Source organism: Nelumbo nucifera, chromosome 3, assembly GCF_055504915.1.
Source record: "Nelumbo nucifera cultivar China Antique chromosome 3, China Antique-T2T, whole genome shotgun sequence".
In the NCBI taxonomy this organism is placed as follows: Eukaryota; Viridiplantae; Streptophyta; class Magnoliopsida; order Proteales; family Nelumbonaceae; genus Nelumbo; species Nelumbo nucifera.
In genome coordinates, this window is record NC_142651.1 from 40,199,803 (window position 1) to 40,220,459 (window position 20,657).

A 20,657-nucleotide genomic window follows, 5' to 3' on the forward strand; every position below is an offset into this window, starting at 1 on the left:
TTGCATGTCCCCCTACGTGTCAAAACTTAGATTACACACAAGTCACAAATGGCTCAAACTCGCTTTATTGTCATGGATTTGAATTCACATCTGTGCCCCACAAAAGCTCCACAGCCACAGTCTATCCTAAATGAAATTGGATTCAATCAGTGCAAGCCCCATTAGAACAGTCTTTATAGCCTTGCATTGAAAATATCTCTCCATGAAATAAAACATAGAAATACGGAGATGTTCCCAATGTACAGTTGTAAAAGCTGTTTGAATTGACTGAAGCCAATCTCATCCCAAATGTGTATTTGGAACATCTCTCACTAACAATTTTGGGGAGATATTCTCAATGCACGCTGAAATGTGCATGTGGTGCATTTGTAGGCATCCTCTGTGGGGTGCAGATTTCATCTCCATGGATTTGCCTAAGTCGATAGGTAGAAAAAGATGAATAATAATAAAAAAAAAGAATTGAATATTAATTTAATGGAATTCAACTCAAAGATATATATTTATAGAAATTTAGATACTAAAGCGATACATTTGAAAGTTTAAGCCTAAAATAAGATCATCTTCATGGTACCTTTTTTGTGACTAGCATTAGCACAATTCTAGATATCCTGACCACAAAAACTCTTTCCACATCTATCCACATAACTATATGTCCATGCATTAAAAATAATTAAAACCGGATTCAGTTAGCGCAAAGCCTATTCAAACAATCATTACAGCCTTCCAGTGCAGAGATATTCCCGATGTAGGGCTGTAAACTGTTGAATGGCGTTCGAACAGGCCTTGTACTGACTGAAGCCGAACTCGAAATAATTCTCCGTGCATAACCAATTAGGAAGTTAGAGGATGAGATGTTATCAGAGTTCTTGTGGTCAGGAGATCCGGACTCCGTTAGCACACCCTTGGCTTTATTTTATTTTATTTTATTTTATTTTTTCTGCTGCAACCTTCTACGTGGTAATCCGTAATCTAATTAAGTCTAAACCCCTGGTTGGCTGGTTGTCCGTTACAAGATCTACTATCTACAGATACGTCTTTTTCTTATACACACTATTTATGATCTATAAGCTTAGACTTCTTACCGAAGCTGCAGTCTGGCCTACGACACAATTCAGTGAAGTCTCACAACGACAACAACAACAACTTCAACGCGATCGACTCATTGGTTTTCTCACGATCGAGGAGATGGTTACCCATTTCTTACACTTCATCCCTTTATTCTTTTTCTTCCTCCTCTTCGCTTCCAAGGTTTTTGCACTCGTCGGAGGTGACTGCCCTGTTTCCATGTGCAGTAAACTTGATCCGATCATTCGATTCCCTTTCCGATTACCAGATGTCCAGCCCCAGCGTTGTGGGTATCCCGGTTTCGAACTCAGTTGCGACGATTCGAGCAGAACAACTCTCGACTTGCCGTCTTCGGGAGCGTTTCTCGTCGACAACATCAATTATGTCTCGCAGGAGATACAGCTTCACGACTCGTCCGGGTGCCTGCCTAAAAGGCTTATGGAGCTCGATCTTTCGGGTTCCCCTTTCACGGGCTTCCGCTATCAGAACTACACGTTCCTTAGTTGCTCGTCGGAATTTACTGCATCCCGGTTCAGACCCATCCCTTGCCTGAGCAACTCTACGCGCAGCGTTCTGGCTATCGCCTCTGTGAGTCTCGCTAGCATGTTAAGCACACTGTGCGAGATCATGAGGAATGTTTCGATTCCAGTTTCAAGGCCGCCTCCTTTTGAATCTGGGTTTTCATCTGAGCTCGGCGATGTCCTTCGTCTGACATGGGAGACGCCCAGCTGTGGAGACTGCGAAGCACGGGGCGGTATATGCTCATTCACCACCAACTCCACTGTCGGATGTTTCGATAGAGGTAAAATCCATTTCTTATTGTTATCGTTATAATATCAATTCAACTCGGTAAGTTTGTATTACGAAGAGTTCTTAAATCTCAGAGCACCTCTTAAATCTATAACGTATAACGAGTGGCAGTCAATGTGGCAAAACAAAATTGGTTTTTATGGTTTCCACAATTCCACCAGGTCAAACTCTTTGCCATGTGGCAAATTACGGCCACAATAGACAATCTGTATATGCAATGGTGGAACAAGATTCCTATTTACTGCATTCAGGTTATTTGAAAAACAAATTTGAGGCTCAGAATATTCAAGAGAAATGCAGAACTGTTTGAACTCCGACCACCCCGTAACCAGCATTATTTATATTGTATTAACTGTTTGGTTCATGGGAATAGGGTCTGAAATTGTAATGGGCCATTGCCCATTTCTATTCTAATTTTTAACTGTTTGGTTGAATGGAATTGAAATCCTATTTTCATTTTCCTTAAAATTATATTTCCTTATTTTAGGGAATGATCATTTTCTCTCCTTGCTTGAAAATAAAATCCCATTCCAACTAATCCATTCTGATTCCTGTATGAACAAAATAAGGGGAATACACTATTTCAATTCCGAGTCCGATAGACTTTGATTTCAATTCCAGTAATGATTATGGACCAAATGGACTCGGGATCCATTTGGTTTACAGTCAGAATTGGAATGGTCCATTCCCATAATCTATTTGGTTCAGACAGGAATGAGAATGAGAATTAAAATCAGCAGAAATGAAATTTCATTCCCAAGAGAGGAGTAGAGAATGGCCATTCCCTCAAATGAGAGAATATCATTTCAGCAGGAATGAGAATGGAATTTTAATTCTGCCCAACCAAACAGTTGGAATTGGAATAGTTCATTCCTATTCGGATTTCAGACTCTTATTCCCGCAAACCAAACGCGGCCTAAGAGTTTAAAGCGGAAAATTTTGGAGACTTACGTCATTCCTTCAAATAGGAAGCATCGAGAGAGAGAGAAGGGCGCTGCCCACATGGCTATTTTTCAGACAATTTGATGTGCCAAGACAACCATGCATGCATATCAATCATCGTGTTGTCACTTGAACCTACCTTTTGGTGTAGTGAGTGACCTGCAAAAGAGGTAAGAGAATGGTAAAAAGGAGAGACCAAGTTGCGGGGAAGGAGGGTTTCCTTTCCTGATCACATGGGGACCCTTGTTACTTAACGATGGAAGAAACTAGAGATGTTCTGGAGTGGAGACACAACTTGTCAATCCATTTCCTTTCTCGCTTGCTAAGTTTGAAATTATAATATAGGTCCGACAATCCAACATACTCTCATATATGATACTATATATATCATGACGGTTTAGTTTATTGCGGAGGTGAATATTTTCTCATTATTTTTAATTTTTATATTACCCCTTTCACATACATTGATTTGCCCTATAATAGACATTTGACAATCAAAACTAAGAAGAAATGAAAAGAATTATAAGAAGTTACAATATTCCATTAATCGGTTTAAATAAATAATGAATATAACTTTACATGTGTGCATCATCTTTTAAACCAAACATTTGATTCCAACCCTTTGTTTGGGATATCGGACAGTTGCTAACTTGTTACTTATGGCCATGTGGCCATGGTAAGGTAAAAAAGAAAGAAGAGATCTTATCTGGTGCAGTAGCATAAAGCATGCATCCAAAGGAGGCCTTCCATTCGTTTGAAAGTCAAGAGGGTAGGGACAAATAGTACCAACTCCTTAATATTTTAACACTAGAAGACAAACACCATAAACATATGGTTAACAGGAGCCAGCCTATCCCTCAGCCTTGTCCATGTCAACCATCATCTAGGTCACCTCGGCCATTGCGGGAATTCCCTTCAATGGCTTCTACCATTTCTAACTCTAGATTAAAATTCCTCAAAGGCTGCAGCATGTAATCCATTATGTTGATATTCGAAATTAATAAAATCAGATTTGGATTTTACAATTTATATCTAAGTAATAATTAGAAATGGTAATTTCTACCTTATTCAGCGGATACTCGCTCCTACTCCCCCCTAAGGGGAGGGCTCAGGGACGAGTTTTGAGATTTCATAATTACCCATGTGGGTACAGGTGCTAAACCCAACCCTCCCTCCCCCCAACTCAGATATTATTGGATGGCATATGAATATAATAATATTTTGAATGTTACATGAAGATTATTTGATAGTTTGTGTTTTTGACATGTTTAATTAAATAAGTACAAATTTTGATCTTTGTTCATGCTATATGTTACCTGCTTATTACTTGCAAATAATAGAAAAATAATTGGAAATTGCTTATTACTTGCAAATAATAGAAAAATAATTGGAAATTAGATGTGGATGCTGGATCCAATTGGCCAATCTGACTCACCTCACCCTCAAATGTGGTAGGTAGGCTCAGAGAGAGTTTTGCATTTTCATGTAAATGTTGTATTTGGGTGCAGTGCAATTTTATTTGCATTAGTACAAATGCTTAGAAGTGCAAATGAAAAGAATGCAATTTCTGATTTAATTTTGTTTTGGTTTTTTACTTTATTGTGCGCCATATCTTATTTTACTTTATTTGTATTGCAATCAAACAAAATAAGGTAAACTTTGAAATAAAAATAAATCAGAATTTGCATCCAAATCATTTGTACTTCCATAATTTTGCATCGGTACAAATAAATTTACATTGCAACCAAACACAACCTAAGGCTGCGTTTGGAAACAATGCAAATGGAGTGTAAATCCCAATTTGCACTCTGGTTCACTTTTGCTTGTGTTTGGCAACATTACATTTATGCATTGACAAATGACAGACACATGCATATTTAAGTTGATAATAAGATGTATAAGTATATAAAAGAAGTAAATGTGCATTCAAGTGGGCTTTTGATAAAAAAAAAAAGAAAGAAAAGAAAGGCATATGCTTTATTGGAATTCATGTTTGCATCCATTATAGCTAAAAGTCTGTTTGGTAAGAAGATAAATTTGTCAGTGCAAAATTAATCCAATTTTACAATTTATACAAATCATTTTACAATCTACATATTTGCATTCACACTTATTTACATTATTTCCAAACACAGTCTAAAAGTTTTAGATTCTGAAAAATCCAGCCTATTACAGATTTTAAGAAGGTATGGATTGGGAGTTAGAGGGAGCTTCGTTCCTGTAATATGTTATATATGGCTTGATGCTAAGTGACTAACATGTTTCAGGCAGTACAAATCATTCACCCAAGGGGTTTCGAGTCTTCAAAAGAATTGCACTAGGCATATTGATACCCTTGATGATGCTCTCCATCTGTATCGCCAGTTACTTGTGTGCAGCAAAAAAGTGGATGTGGAACGTTGTTGGACCCGAGTCCGACAACCACCTGCCTCAGGAGGCTGCTGATGCTGTGATCCCGCCACAACCCGTGATTATATTTACTGGTTTGGATGAGTCCATCATACAATCCTACAAGAAACTGATTCTGGGTGAGAGTCGACGCCTTCCCGGACCCAACGACCGTGTTTGCTCGATATGCCTGTCGGAGTACCGGCCGAAGGAGACACTGAGATGCATACCCGAGTGTCAGCATTGCTTTCACGCTGATTGCATCGACGAGTGGCTGCGACTCAACGCTACTTGCCCTCTCTGTCGAAATTCCCCGTCTCCTGTTCGTTTTGCGTAATTACATTCATGTTCACATTTCTTCATCTTTCGCCATTTTGGGTGGCAAATTGTTGAAATCTTACCTATGCTTTGGACTATTGTTAAAATCTTCTAAAAAGAGGCCCGAAAATATCCAAAAACTATTGAGGCTGGTTTGACAATATATATATAAACTTTATTAAAACAAGAAAAAAAGAGTATTTAAATTTGCATCTTTATCTCTGAATGATTGATATAATGGGAAAATTTAGAAGATAAATCAATTTCAGAAAAGAGATGGGAAGGATTTGGGGTAGCCTTTCATATGTAGAGAAAACTTGGAAAGAAGCATTTTGGTCAAAGCTAACTGCATGGATATTTTGGATATTTTCGTGTTTCCGTTCTTTTTTTTTTCTTTTTTGAAGATTCAAACAACAAAGATCTACTTGCAACTATGTCAAAAAATTCATGGGAGGTGATTGCAATTACCAAATTTTAGGGAGAGTTTCAACAATAACCCAAAATGTCAAGGAAGATTTCAACAATTTACCTTTTTTTTTTCTCTTTGTTATAATCTAATTGTTTAGTATTACCTAGCTCCGACCTCATATCTTCTTGGGAGCTTTTGATAGTTTTTCTTTCCAATGCTTTGTAGACTTTACATGAGTTTGGATATTTTTGTCCAGTTTCTCAATGTCAATATGCTTTCACATTAATGAATTTGGATCTGTCAATAACAAAACAAATTGTTAGCTACGCAGATCATAAAATTCACACATTACATTAAGGTTATGTTTGGTTTGATAAAAAAGATAGGGAAAAGAAGGGAAAGGTAGGGAAAGATAGGAAAACCCATACAAGTTTTATAAAGGTTTCTTTATCTTTTCCTTCCTTTCCCTACATTTTTCTTGCCAAACAGTCTTTAATTGAATTGTAAGATTGACTTACGGATGCATGCATGCATGGTCCTCTGCCAATAGTACGTGTACAATAATTTTCATTTATCTAGTATTTGGATTATTTATTTTTCATGTTTAGACCCTCCGTGTACATGGTAGGTAAAAGGCCTTTGGTAGGAGGAATTGATTCTCATAAAATTGCACAACAAAACTTTTACCAAAATAACCATTCAACAAGCTGCTAGCTAGGTGAGGACTATTTGGTTGAGAGGGGGGAGATACCAATCTTCTTTTTTCAGATTTATATGGGTCTATTGGAAATTTATTTTTCATGGGTATCACTTACCCTCCTAAGTGGGAAAATAAAAATTTCAATTCTCAAATTGAGGGAAAATTGCCAACACTTGGACAAGACAAAATTGCCCCTTTTAATAATGACTTTTCATGGTTAAAATGGTCATTATCTTATTTACCTGGGAAATAAAAGAACATGGATAAATGCACTTACTTAAATAAGTGTTATCTTATAAGAGTTGTGCTGAAGGAGTTAAAAGGGTTAAGAAAGTCTAAAAAATTCCACCATTGTGTTTCCAACCTTCAATATGCATGTGATACACACCGATACTTTATCAATATATGATACTGGTTGATTTTTACCAAATATACATACATACATACATACATACTTGATTGATTGGTTATTAGTATTTTAAATTTCATGCTATTATCGTGGTTGGAATGCAAATAATAGCTTTGGGCCTATAGCAGTTTTTCACGTGCAAGAATCCTTAGATGATCAGGCATATGATCAAATCCACAAAATTGCACCATCTCCATGGTTAATGGGCCTCACATGCACATTGCTTTGTTCCCACCTTTATTCTCTCATTCAAACTTCAAAAAATGTACTACCCAAAAAAAGGTTCCACTAACCGAATTATGAGTATATTTCCTAACTGAACTAAATAACTAGTTGATCAATCGGTTGATCAGTTTTTTTCCTATTTTTGAATTGATTTTATACAGTAAATTCTCTTCATTCCCTAAATTAAAGTAAACAATCAACTATTATTTCATCACCAACAAAAAAAAAATTACAATAGCATTTAAATAATTTGTCTAAATACAACTAATTTAAAAAAAATATACTAAGTTCAATGCTCACATGTTTTAATAAGGGCTTGTTTGGCGCATCTTTCTACGTGATCTTTCAGTTGTTTACAAGCTGGGAAGACTGATTTTTAGTCTATTCCCGTTTTGCTTGTGGAAAATCTAGCCACCAAAAGACGGTGCACCAAAAAGACACGAAAAGCCCATTTCAGGCTGATTTCAGAAAGCTTCTCGCGTCTTTCGCGTTTTAATCTCGCGCGAAAAAACATGAATAGACACACAGAAAGGTGCACGTCTGCCAAACTGCCTTCGGGCTGCCCTGATCTTATATCAAAAGCTCAATGTGTCTTTTGATTGTCAGAGCAAAAAGAAGATGTTCTCAAAAAGACACGCCAAATGGACTCTAAATTAAACACACAATTCGAAATCATCTAAAATATTGTCAAAAACTATATTATATTCAACTTATTAAATAATAGACATATATAACACACAATTCCTTGGTCAAGAATGATAATTTTGCAAAGAGAGGGGGGGTTAAGATAATACAAATTAGAATTGGTATAATATAACAAACATATATAAGAAAATAAAACAAAAAAGAAACAAAAATCTTTAACCAATTCCATAGCTCCGTTACATGCATGATAATGGGACAAGCAATTCCATGAGCGTTGATATACGAAAGCCATTGCTTGTTGCTAGCAGCAAGAAAACTGATACGCATTAGTGCTGCACTAGTGTTCAATCCGTTATTTTGAAATTTATAATATTTATAATATATAATTAATAAAAGTATATACCATATAAATGTATTAATATGGTTAATCATGATTTTTTTTCGATTTCCAAGTTAATTGAAATCAAATATCTTAAAACCAAACCGATTAATCAGATACCCGAATTTTTCAATTTAATTGAGATTTTCATGAGCATCATCCACTATGATACAAGAAAGGCATAATATTGTGGAAACTTACAATTACACCTGTTAATGGGTCAGGCTGTGTTGGGTTTGGGTCGCGCTTTACCTCTTATATTAATACTTTAATAGAATATGATCAGGCCCAATTCTGAGACTGACCCTCATTTAAAAGATCTTACTATTGCTTGAAATGAAAAAATATTATATAAATTATTATCAGATCTGACTTCAACTTTTTTAAAAACCTCAGACCCAAAAAAAATCCGAGCCCAGCCTGAAAAGAGTCGAACATATTGTTTTGTAACCGAGCCCAAGTCTATGGGCTTAAAAACATGCTTAAAGGCAACAAAAAATAGGCAGAGCCGGGCTGGTCCGTTTGGGCTACCCGCACATGAACAGAGTTCACATCTGTTCCCCACGGTACATCTCAAACCGTGCATTGGATATTTTCTGTACTTGTTATTGGGAGATGCATCCAGTACATGGTTGAGATGTGCAGTGGGGCAGAAATGTGAATTCACATGAATAGGTCTACTTTCAATCAGAATTCACATCTGCACCCCATAGAGGGGAGTTTACATTAGCACCCCACATCATCGGGAGATATTTTCAATACACGGTTGGGATGTGCTGTGGGGCATAGTACATCCCAACCATGCCATTGGGTGCTGTGGGGTGCATATGCATGTGAATCTTCCAACCTAACTCTTCTTGTATAAATTATAGGAAAAAATCTAGATTAATACTCGTCTAATGCCACTTTGGGTCCTTAACTTTAAAATGTGACAATTTAGTGCCCAAGCTTTCAAAACGTGTCAATCTAATACATGCCATTAACCAGCCATTAAATGCCATTTGAAAAGGCACAAATACCCTTCGAGCGTTATCTAATTCTTTTTATAAACCATCCAACGTTGATAAAAAATGAATAATCTCAAATCCTTGCCTCTTCTATTCAAGAACGTTGGGGTTATGTTTCAGTAGGCATTAGTGACTCCAACTTTCTTAAGCAGAAGAGGTAAGGGTTTGAGACCATTCATTTTTTATCAACATGTGAATGATTGATAAAGAAAATTAGATGTTGTCTTTTCAAATATTACTTAGTAGCTATTTAATCGATTGATTAATGACAGTTACTGAATTGACACATGTTAAAAGCTTGGATACCAAACTGACACTAAGCCCGAAGGGTAATCGGGAATTTTCTCTGAATTATAATATATTTTTAATTTTCGTTAGTTATATCTAACTTGAAAAAGAATCCCTGAAAAAATTGAGGTTACGTAAGCAGATATTGCATTCCGTAGTATATTGTAGCTGCTGATAGTGCCACACAGGTTGCGGGGTCCAAGATCGGGCGGTCCAGAGTCGTTCTATAAGTGGATGACCAAATGCCAACCTACCCTGTTTGATTTTTTTTTAACTCTTTCGTTTATCTTTCTGGTGTAGAAGTCAACAAGAGCGTTGGCATAATGGCATTCAGGGAGAGGGAGTGGGAGCTCTGCAAGTCCCAACTCCCAACTCCCATGATCCCATCCAATGGAGATATTTGGTCACCAAAAGCATTTAAAATGTCTTATTTAACTTGCGACTTTTTATCCCATTTTCCTTTTCTTCAAATATTGAGCTCTGAATTTGAGTTTCTTCACCACCGTTAACTCTGGGAAAGGGAGAAATTAGCCCCATCGACGAGACGCAAAGATCAAGATATCAATGGTGCAGCTGCAGCATAAGAGGTTCGTAGTTGAGGTCGATGCGGCCAAGGAAGCGACCGATGGGCGGCCTTCGACGGGTCCCGTTTATCGCAGTGTGTTCGCTAAGGATGGGTTTCCACCGCAGGTCGAAGGAATGGAGAGCTGCTGGGATGTTTTCCGGTGGGTTGTTTCAGTTCTTCACTTGAATTTGGTTTGCATTTCAACGCATTATTGGATTCATTTTTTCTTGAATTGGGTGCTTGAATTCCTTTCTACTCGAGAATTCAAATGATCAAATCTTTGTTTTTCCTCACTCCACAACCACAAATCAACGCGTGAGGTTTGAAACTTTAGCGCGTCGTGACTCGTGAATATTTTGTTTTTCTTTTAGATTGCTATCTTCCCCTGTGCTCTGATAACTGCGTAAAATCTCTCTCTATTGGTCTCAAGACAAGAGACATCGTTGGATCATAAAGAGGCAGCATGTACGTGCAGTGCGACAAAACATTACCTGCGACCACACTCGCAGCACAATTTAGCGACCCCCGTGCAGCTCCACCTCCACGTGTTCGTAGTTCATTCTGTTAGAAAATTAGCTAGCTATAGAAAACACAAAAAGAAAAATCTGTTGGTTATTTTATTATTCTATCAGAAAAAGGAAACATTAGGGCCCAGCCGGGTTCGAACCGGCGACCTCTTGATCTGCAGTCAAATGCTCTGCCACTGAGCTATGGACCCAAGACATCTATTCTCTTACTTTACTAACCTATTCTAAGCAACAAATGTGAATTTATTATATTTAAGGCAAATCTGTCAAAATACCCTTAGCCTATCCCAATGTTTAGAAATCGCCTTAATTTGCCCCCAAATTTTCTAAAAATTGACTAAATACCCTCTACCAATAGAGTTTGTAAATAAAAAGATAGAAAATAATTAAAATGCTATTTTATCCATCATTCTTCTTTAAATTTTCAAAATGAAACATTTTGATCAAATAAACCTGCAGTGTTTAAACAGTCCACGATTCTATGTATCTTTTGTTTACGGCTTGCTTAAGTGTTGATTGTTGATTATGTTCATGGATTCTCAACGACTAGTCACGTCTCTATTCAAGAACTCCTCTATTGGTGTTGAACCGGAGAGCCAGAGATTCGATTTTGCCACTCAGATGTGTGATGGTTTCATCGGAAAAATTGGCATCTATGAAAAGGAAGATGCAGTAGTTATTAGAGACGATGTATAAGTAGAGGTGTTGGTGAATATTTGAATATACTGAGTTTTATTTCAAAAATATGAAGAATAATGGAGGCAAAATCGATGATAAAAGGATAATGGGATTTAAAAATTCTCTCTGTCACGTGGTGTCACATGTGAATGGATTTTGATGAAATGTTAACGGAACTGGTGGATTTAGTCAATTATCAAAAAACCTAGGGATACCCGTAAGGCAATTTTTGAATAGTAGGGATAGAGTAAATCAATTTCCTAAAACTTAGGGATACTTTACTAAATTTGGCCTTATATTTAGACCTAGTTCCCACCTCAATAAATAACTTACTTGGGAAAATGCATTTACCCGAGTAAGTTTTTAGTAAAGGTGTACATAATAATCGATTTATCTAAAAAAGTGACATTATTGAAACGACAAACTATCCCATCACATGGATAAATAATATATCCAAGTCTAAGTAGAGTATTACTTCTCTAGTGCACGAAAATCGTTTTTTCTTTCTTTCAATAGGACCCATTAATACAAATGAACGTAAATTTATTTCTTTTCCGTGGGCTTTATTGGTTTAGATTTGCAAGTGAGATGATTTAAAACGCAAAACCTTGTATATGGCATGCATTTGAATTCTATTTGGTTAAAATCCTTCCATAACTGGAAGCACATCTCCATGTTATGTTGAATCACCTTTTAAATGTCATGAAAATGGTTGACATTTCGATTCTGTTACAGCACTGCCGTTGAGAAGTATCCTACGAACCCAATGCTTGGTGGTCGTGAGATTGTGAATGGGAAGGTACGTCTTCTTTGCGATGATTTAATTTTGTTGTTTTCTGCTTTCTTCACATAAATCAATCCTTTCTCCATGCATTTAGCAAATTAAAGGCTTGATAGTTGTTTCATAACTACTACTTGTTGTCTCTCTGCAGCCAGGTAAATATGTGTGGCAAACTTATGAAGAAGTGTATGACACTGTGACCAAAGTTGGGCTTTCCATCCGTAGTTGTGGTGTTTTGAAAGTAAGTTTCTGTCTGTTCTAATGTAATTGTTCAATTTCAATATAAGAGCCTGGAGCAACAATTATATTCCTTTATTAGTTTTTTGATCTGTTGAGCCCATTCTGGCCTAAGGTCCCGTCACAGGCAGCCTAAGCCCTGATCTGTTAATAATCAATTTCCATTCATCATAATGACTGTTAAGCCTCCCACCTTTCATTCTCAACCTTGATAACAATTTCTGAATTGCAGTATTTTATTGGGTCACACTGCTCTCATGGGGAAGACAATGATTTTATTTATTTTTGTCATTGTTTTAGATTCTTTGATGACGGATGTATAAGTGATACTTCCATAAAGAAAGAGGAGAAAATGGAAACACAAATAAAAAAAGAAAGAAAATAATCTATATCTATCTATATTTATACTACCTATAAAAGAGTAAATGTCCTTTTTCTATGGAATTTTCATTGGACATTTTTTATCCTTTATCTAAGCAGCATATAACGGGCATATATGTCTTTTATTCACACTCTAAAAATTGTCCATTGTCCACTTATAACAGTTAAGAAACTGCTCACTTATAACTGTTCAAAAACTGTCCATGAATTGTACATAATTTTGTCTTGGAGATACCATCACGTACAATGCACGTACATATTTACTAGTTCATAAAAAAGAGAGAAAAAAAAATCTTTTCATTCAAATGGGAAAATTAAGTATTTTCATGTTGCAATTGTTTTTCCTTTGGTTTCAGCTGAACTAGTGGCAGATCTATGTAAAAGCCAGTGTGGGCAATTGCCCACACTAAGATTTGAAAATGTTTTAGATGTATATGAAGAAATTTATTTACCTTTTTACAATTGCCCCCACTCAAATAAAACAGTAGGGGCTAAATAAAATTTGACTGTCTTTTTTTCATGGTTTTAAAAGGCCTAAGAATGAGGCCATAGATGTGTCCCCACTGATCAAAGGTCCTGGGTCTGCCACTGAGCCGAGCTCGGCTTCAATCAGTGCAAGGCCCGTTCGAACAGCCTTTATGGCCTTGCATTAGGAATATTTCCCCATGACTGTAAAGGCTGCTCAAACGGGCCTTGCACTGACTAAAGCCGATCTCGTTGCAGCTAATTATCCGATGACTTGTCAATTGGTAGTAGTGAGTTATTTGAGATTTTTTTATGTACTTGGTTTTTGATAGCTGGGTTATTGCTCTTTTGACATTTCTAGGGAGGAAGATGCGGTATCTATGGTGCAAATTGTCCAGAATGGGTTATGAGTATGGAGGTATTAGCTAGTTTGATATTATATGAAATTTCTATTGTTTAATTTAAGAGCTGATGCCAATTTATCCCTTGAGTTACAGGTTTAGGCAACTCTTATTCAATGTCACTTGTCAAATCCTATTTAATGGTCTTATAGGTTAATCTTAGTTTGTTATTCATGTTTTCTTTAGTCTACCATTACTAACCTCTATTTGGTATTCTTGACCTAATGCTACAAAATATTTGTAGGCTTGCAATGCCCATGGGATTTATTGTGTTCCTCTATATGACACCCTTGGTATGTATTTTCAAGGCATCAATGAATTTGTATAAGCATTTGATTATCAATAATCTTGGCTCATGTGTTTTATCTAGCAATATATGGATGTAATGCCTTCCAACCATATCGAGATTTGATAAACTATGGTAGAGACATTTTCTGGTGTAAAGCCTTGTTGATTGGTATGCTTGTAATTACTGATAAACATAGTAATTGATGAAAGTTTAACTATTCTTTTATGATTGTAGGTGCTGGTGCTGTGGAATTTATTATATGTCATGCAGAGGTGTCAATTGCTTTTGTAGAGGAAAAAAAGATTCCTGAGGTATATGATGCTTCTATATTTGCATTTTCTTTGTAGGAGCCAATTATTTGCTGAGGTTGCGTTTGGAAATGATGTAAATAGAGTGTAAATCTTGATTCAAGGTAAATTTGCACTCTGGTTCACTTTTTACCTGTGTTTGGCAACATTACATTTATGCATTGACAAATGACAAAAAATGTATTTTTCAATACATATTTACATTGATAATAAGATGTAAAAGTACATAAATATAAAAGAAGTAAATTTGCATTCAAGTGAGCTTTTGATAAAAAAAAAAGACATATGCTCTATTGGAATTCATGTTTGCATCTATTACAACTAAAAGTCCGTTTGATAAGAAGGTAAATTTGTCAGTGCAAAACTAATTTATATGGACCCTTTCACACTTTACATATTTGCATTCACACTTATTTGCATTGTTTCCAAACGCAGCCTGAATTACAAAGTCTGAACTTCAATCATAGCTAATCTATCATTTGACAGAAAGTATTATTTTGTTATATTTAAACAATTAGCTGGCAACTTCTTTCTATATTTAGTGGTGATCTTTTTCTTTTCCTTTTATTTCTCAGGTGTTGAAAACATTTCCTAACACAACGAAGTATTTGAAAAGTAAATTCGACTTTGTCCATTTCTTTCCTTTGCTTGGTGCATGAAAAATATCAGACATTGACAATTTGATTGTGTTGCAGCTCTTGTGAGCTTTGGCATGGTCACACCTGAACAAAAGGCAGAGGTGAAAAAGTTTGGTCTGGCAATATATTCTTGGGATGAATTCTTACAACTGGTAGGCTAATCAATTTGGTATTTGGATCTCAGTTGTAATTGCTTCTCAAAATCATGGTGAATGCTGTTGGAAGAGTTTTACTTTTCTTGTAATATTTCATGAAAGTTTAAAATTGTTTTGATCATTTTATTTTGAATGGTTTTGCATCTTCATCTATTTCTTATGAATTAGTTTACCGACTAGGCTCTAGTAAATTTAATTAGGATTGGTGATCAATCATAAAATTGTGAGATTAGGTAGTGATAGTTGATGACTGATCCATCATACCATTGAGAAACAGAGTTGTTGTCTAAACACCTATGCAATCAAGTCCAAGAATTAGAGAACTTGCTTCCTTATATTTAGGCCCAAAATTAATCATTTAAGTTCTGAAAATAACAATCAAATATTGTAATCTTGTTGTTCTCCTAGCTTAATTGTTATAATATATAATACAAAGTTCTATAAGCTCAAAACATGAAAGAATGAAAGGTATGTCAAAATTCTGAAACAATATTTAAAGTAAATTATTCTGACGTCAAATTTTACACACTTTTGGTTCATATGCAGGGAAATAATAAACATTTTGATACTCCAGTGATAAAGAAATCCGATATTTGCACAATAATGTATACAAGTGGCACAACAGGTGACCCCAAGGGAGTTATGATTTCCAATGAAAGCATTATTACTCTTATAGCTGGTGTGAAGTTGCAGCTAGAACTCACCAAGGAAGAGGTGCGAATTCGTATATATGTACTCATTTCAGCTTTCCAACTCTATTTCTAATACACTTTTATTGATGGGATAAATTTTACAGTTGCAATCTGTGGATGTTTATCTGTCTTATCTACCTCTGGCTCATATCTTTGATCGTGCGATGGAGGAATTGTTTATTTCTCATGGTGCCTCAATAGGATTTTGGTGTGGGGTAATTAGTTAATTCACTGCATACCCTTTTAATATTGAGAGCTTCATTAAGAGTCTGAATATAAATCAACTGGCTTCTTGATTGCATATTCATGATCAGGATGTCAAACTTTTGGTAGAGGACATTAGGGAGCTAAGACCAACTATTTTTTGCGCTGTTCCACGTGTGTTGGATAGGATCTATTCAGGTACAATTTGGAATGCATTTTGCACTGGACTTTTGTTCTCTTGCAGGTTATAAAAGAATGGGTGTACTAATTAGTTGCATTGGCCATTATATACATTTTCAGGTTTGATAGAGAAAATCTCTTCAGGTGGTTTCTTGAAGCACACACTGTTTAATATTGCATACAACTAGTAAGTTCTACTAAACCTAATTCTCATGTATAATAATGGACTTAATGGGGCTTATCCAAGACATCATAAGAGTTAAAAGCCATAAGAGAATATTAGATCATCTCAACCATTCATCTTATTCCAATTCCTACAGAGGGTGGAAATCTTACAAAAAGAAGGCATTAGAATGTTAACCCAGCTAATTTTATCTTGCAAGCAAATCTTATTCAGTTTTTGGACCCAATCCTCTGTATACTAGACACATGGAATGTTACTGATCTCAGATCATTCAGGCAACAACCAAGTGATGAACCAACCAATTTCAGTGAAAAAAATTTGGTAAAGCTAACCACCAAGAGGAACTTCATTATTGGTGGCTAATGTCTATTTCCTCCATTTTCTTTCATATATTTACTCCTTTGGCTGTGTTTGGTTGCAATGCAAATTTATTTGTACTGATGTAAAATCATGGTAGTGCAAATTACGATTTATTTTTATTTTAAAATGTATCTTACTTTATTTGATTGCAGTACAAATGAAGCAAAATAAAGTAAAACCCAAAACAAAATTAAATCAGAATGTGCATTATTTTCATTTGTATTCCTATGCATTTGTACTAATAATGCAAATAAAATTGCACTGCAACCAAACACAGCCTTAGCATATGCCTTCAGATTCTATTTTTCAATATTCTGGTTACTTTATGGTTTTAATTTACAATTTGGAAATGATGCAGCAAGCTATTTAACATGAGTAGAGGGCATAAACATGTAGAAGCAGCTCCAACTCTTGACAAGCTTATTTTTAGTCAGGTAAAGGGTGTATATTGATAGCAGATTCCCTAGCTTTTTTTCTCTCTTTTCTGAAAACATGGAATGGAAGCCGTAGGTTATGGCCTACTTTTTGCTTTAGTAATCGTTTTGCAAATCCCCAGATAAAGCAAGGGTTGGGAGGGAGAGTTCGACTTATTCTTTCAGGTGCAGCACCTCTTGCTAGACATGTAGAAGCTTTCCTACGAGTGGTGACATGTTCCCATGTTCTACAGGGATATGGTATGCAGTCTCTTGAAGTAGAAACTAATAATATGTATTCGATTGTGCTTTAATTTACCAGAAACGATTGCAAAAAGTGTTTTCTCAACCAATTCGAGACTGGATGCTATGTTCAAACTTGTTATTTCTGTAGTGTCCTTTTTAGTTTTGGCCATGTCTTGAAGTAGAAACTGTAGCTCAAGCTGCAATCAGATTTATCTATTATTTTATCAATGAAATCAATAGACCTATGTACTAAATGAAAAGCTCTCTAGTCTCTACAACAGATTCACCTGTCATTGACAACCATGCCCATGATTGTTAAATTAAACCCTTTAAAAGAATCATAGTCCAAAGATTGTAGTTTAGACTGCAGAGGTGACCAAATGGACTAACAACAAGGCACCATTGTATCTTTCCTATAGGTTGCCCTAACTGAGTATGCAGATTATATGTGTTATTTCACATCCACTTAATGCATAGAGAACTATTAGAACTTGAGAATTGGATTGAATAGGATTCACCCATGTCTTCACAGTCAAATACATACGTATATATTTATTTTCCTTGGCTTTCTCGTTTGTGATGTTTATGCCAAGTTGATCTCTTAAATTCTTGGCAAATGATATCTAGGACCAAAATGAATCCCATCATCAGATGACAGTATTTGTAGCCATAAAACCACATTCTTTTGCATAGCCACAAAGGAGTAGTGCACAAAATCATCAATAAGGCAGTGTTTGGTTTGAAGGAAAAAGTAGGGAAAGGAAGGAAAATGTAGGAAACCCTTTATAAACCTCGTATAGGTTTCCCTATGTTTCCCTTCCTTTTCCTTCAAACCAAACATAGCCTAAGTGGTTGTATGCTCAGAGGCAATTGCATAGAATATTTCATAGAAGCAATGCATCTCATCTTCCCTGTAAGCTGCTACACAACAAGTATGGTGCTTACATTAATACTGTACTTAACAAGATTTGGCTATATTTCATTGGTATATAGGCTTGACAGAAACCTGTGCGGGGTCTTTTGTCTCACTGCCAAACCAACTAGCCATGCTTGGTACAGTGGGACCTCCAATACCAAATGTGGATGTATGCTTGGAATCTGTCCCAGAAATGGGATATGATGCTCTTTCCAGTACGCCACGTGGAGAAATCTGCATACGTGGCAAAACATTATTCTCAGGATACTACAAACGCGAAGATCTCACCAAGGAGGTTATGGTTAATGGATGGTTCCACACAGGTTTGCTCAAGACCTCTCAGCAAAGAAAAATTGGCTAGTTCGTCAGCCTTGCTCCCAAGTCTCATCTATCAAGTTGTATGCAGGAGACATTGGCGAGTGGCAACCAGATGGAAGTATGAAAATTATTGACCGAAAGAAGAATATCTTTAAACTCTCACAGGGAGAATATGTTGCTGTTGAGAACCTGGAAAATGTTTATGGTCTTGTTCCTGATATTGACTTGGTAATGGATAGAGTTTATCTCTTTCACGTTTCAAGTTTCAACCACTGTAGATGTGCCTCGCTTTTGGCTTGTCGAGAGAGTAATCTGCCTTCTATCTGTTTCAGATATGGATTCATGGGAACAGCTTTCAGTCCTTCCTCGTAGCCGTTGTCAACCCCAACAAAGAAGCCCTAGAGTGTTGGGCTGAAGAGAACGGAATAACTGGGGACTTTAGTTCTCTATGCGAGAATCCCATGGCAAAAGAATACATCCTTGGAGAACTCACCAAGATTGCCAAAGAAAAGAAGGTTTCTTTTTTTTTTTTTCCTTCACTAGCTCTGAAGACTTTACTTTCATTTGGAACATGAGAGCTCCTGCTACTTAAATTTAGGTGGTCCTGACTTGTCATTGTTCTTGGCAGCTAAAGGGTTTTGAGTTTATCAAAGCTGTTCACCTAGAACCTGTGCCATTTGACATGGAGCGTGATCTTCTCACCCCAACATACAAGAAGAAGAGGCCTCAATTACTCAAGTACTACCAGGTTAGTTTCTTGCCCCTTGGAATTCCAAAACGTGCCCCTGATTCTAAATTGATGGGAGATCCGCCCAGAGTTTTCCTGCTAATAGATGGCTCATTTCAAATCTTCTCTATCTCTGCAATTCTGCATGCTTTTTCCTTAGCTGCTCTGAATTTGTACCCAACATGTGTGCTTTCATTTGATTGGGTCTATATGACTTCCCTCTTATTTAATGTCAAACCCTCCTTCCCCCTGAAAAAGAAAATTGGAGAAAAAAATGACTATACACTATAGTGTTCATGGAACCATAGGAGTCATGCTGGAACTGGCAAACCATCAACTCTTGCTTGGATGGACATAAAACAAAAATTCACTAAATGGGGGGTTTAAAACCAAAGAAGAACACCGCAGGAAAAGGGCTTGGATCATCTAATTGTTATTTGTTACATGGTTTGTTTAATTCTTTCCCATTGAAGAAGCCCTTGGATTGAATTGTTTACTTTTAAGGTAAGATGCATGTATAAGAAAAGAGGAAGAGATGGAGTGATCACTGTAGAGAAGAGAAAATTCTGTCTTCATTCATCATTCACAACAACTTGCAAATTTATATTTCCAAAGTGTTTTATATGTTTGTGCCTGTTATGTACAACCATACATTATGCCTAGCTTTATTGACCGAATAACTTTTGTCTCAGAATGTCATCGACAGCATGTACAAAAGTGTGAAGTAATTTGATCCTGGAACAAAACCCTTGCTGGGTTTAGGAGCTTCAAGGCCTCCTCATACCATATTCATTTCATAGCTGTCTAATTTTCTTTTCCTTTGGTTTCTTGATATATAAGGTTAAAATGTTCAATATGTCAGTGCCTACTTTAGTATGTGTAAACCACTGAATCTGTTTTCTGTAACATCCAACATGTCTGTATTGGACCATGAAACGATGTAGTTTCCTGATCATACAACCAATGAAGATACATTCATACATTTACCTCCAAAGTTAGCTATGTGTTTCATGATTTGACAACACTCCAAGATCATTCAATCTGTCTGCACATTGTTAACTCAACTTCGACCTCTAGTGTTCAACTGTTCAAGGCCTCCAATATCTAGGCTTTTGTTGTATGCCATACGACTTGAGTTCCAGGCTTCCTGTGATCAACAAAACTTTATATATACGTGTGGAGTGGTCCATCAGTTTACTGTCCCAATCAACCAGGAGCATCTGTTCTCAGAAAATTGGGAATTAGCATGATGAGAAACAGAGCAAGCACCCAGCTCAGTGAGCTAGAATAACATTGTATTTTTCGACTGTTGGGATAACTATATCGTACTTGGTACAAAATATAGACCATAAGCAATCCAGTCACACTAAGCCGATCAACTTCTGTCTAATATTATGGTAATTGATA

The 20,657-nt window shown here is 36.3% G+C and overlaps 2 protein-coding genes and 1 non-coding gene across 3 annotated transcripts; 2 read left to right on the plus strand and 1 right to left on the minus strand.

Annotated features, from left to right (window-relative positions):
- The first annotated feature begins 467 nt into the window (after positions 1 to 467).
- Positions 468 to 6,192, plus strand: LOC104603999 (putative RING-H2 finger protein ATL21A). Its single transcript, XM_010268199.3, has 2 exons — positions 468 to 1,867; positions 5,085 to 6,192. Exons 1-2 carry the CDS (start codon positions 847 to 849, stop codon positions 5,540 to 5,542), a joined length of 1,479 nt encoding a protein of 492 aa, XP_010266501.2. The 5' UTR covers positions 468 to 846; the 3' UTR covers positions 5,543 to 6,192.
- Positions 6,193 to 9,917: 3,725 nt separating this feature from the next.
- LOC104603996 (long chain acyl-CoA synthetase 4) lies at positions 9,918 to 20,244 on the plus strand. The gene is made up of 19 exons (XM_010268197.2): positions 9,918 to 10,310; positions 12,091 to 12,154; positions 12,288 to 12,377; positions 13,581 to 13,637; positions 13,865 to 13,913; positions 14,144 to 14,220; positions 14,793 to 14,832; positions 14,913 to 15,007; positions 15,557 to 15,724; positions 15,807 to 15,917; positions 16,017 to 16,104; positions 16,207 to 16,273; positions 16,989 to 17,064; positions 17,187 to 17,304; positions 18,283 to 18,528; positions 18,612 to 18,751; positions 18,856 to 19,038; positions 19,152 to 19,271; positions 19,943 to 20,244. The coding sequence occupies exons 1-19, from the start codon at positions 10,150 to 10,152 to the stop codon at positions 19,976 to 19,978; spliced, it is 1,986 nt and encodes a 661-aa protein (XP_010266499.1). The 5' UTR covers positions 9,918 to 10,149; the 3' UTR covers positions 19,979 to 20,244.
- TRNAC-GCA (transfer RNA cysteine (anticodon GCA)) lies at positions 10,797 to 10,868 on the minus strand. Its single transcript has one exon. It is a non-coding gene; the product is annotated as a tRNA-Cys (tRNA).
- Positions 20,245 to 20,657: the final 413 nt, after the last annotated feature.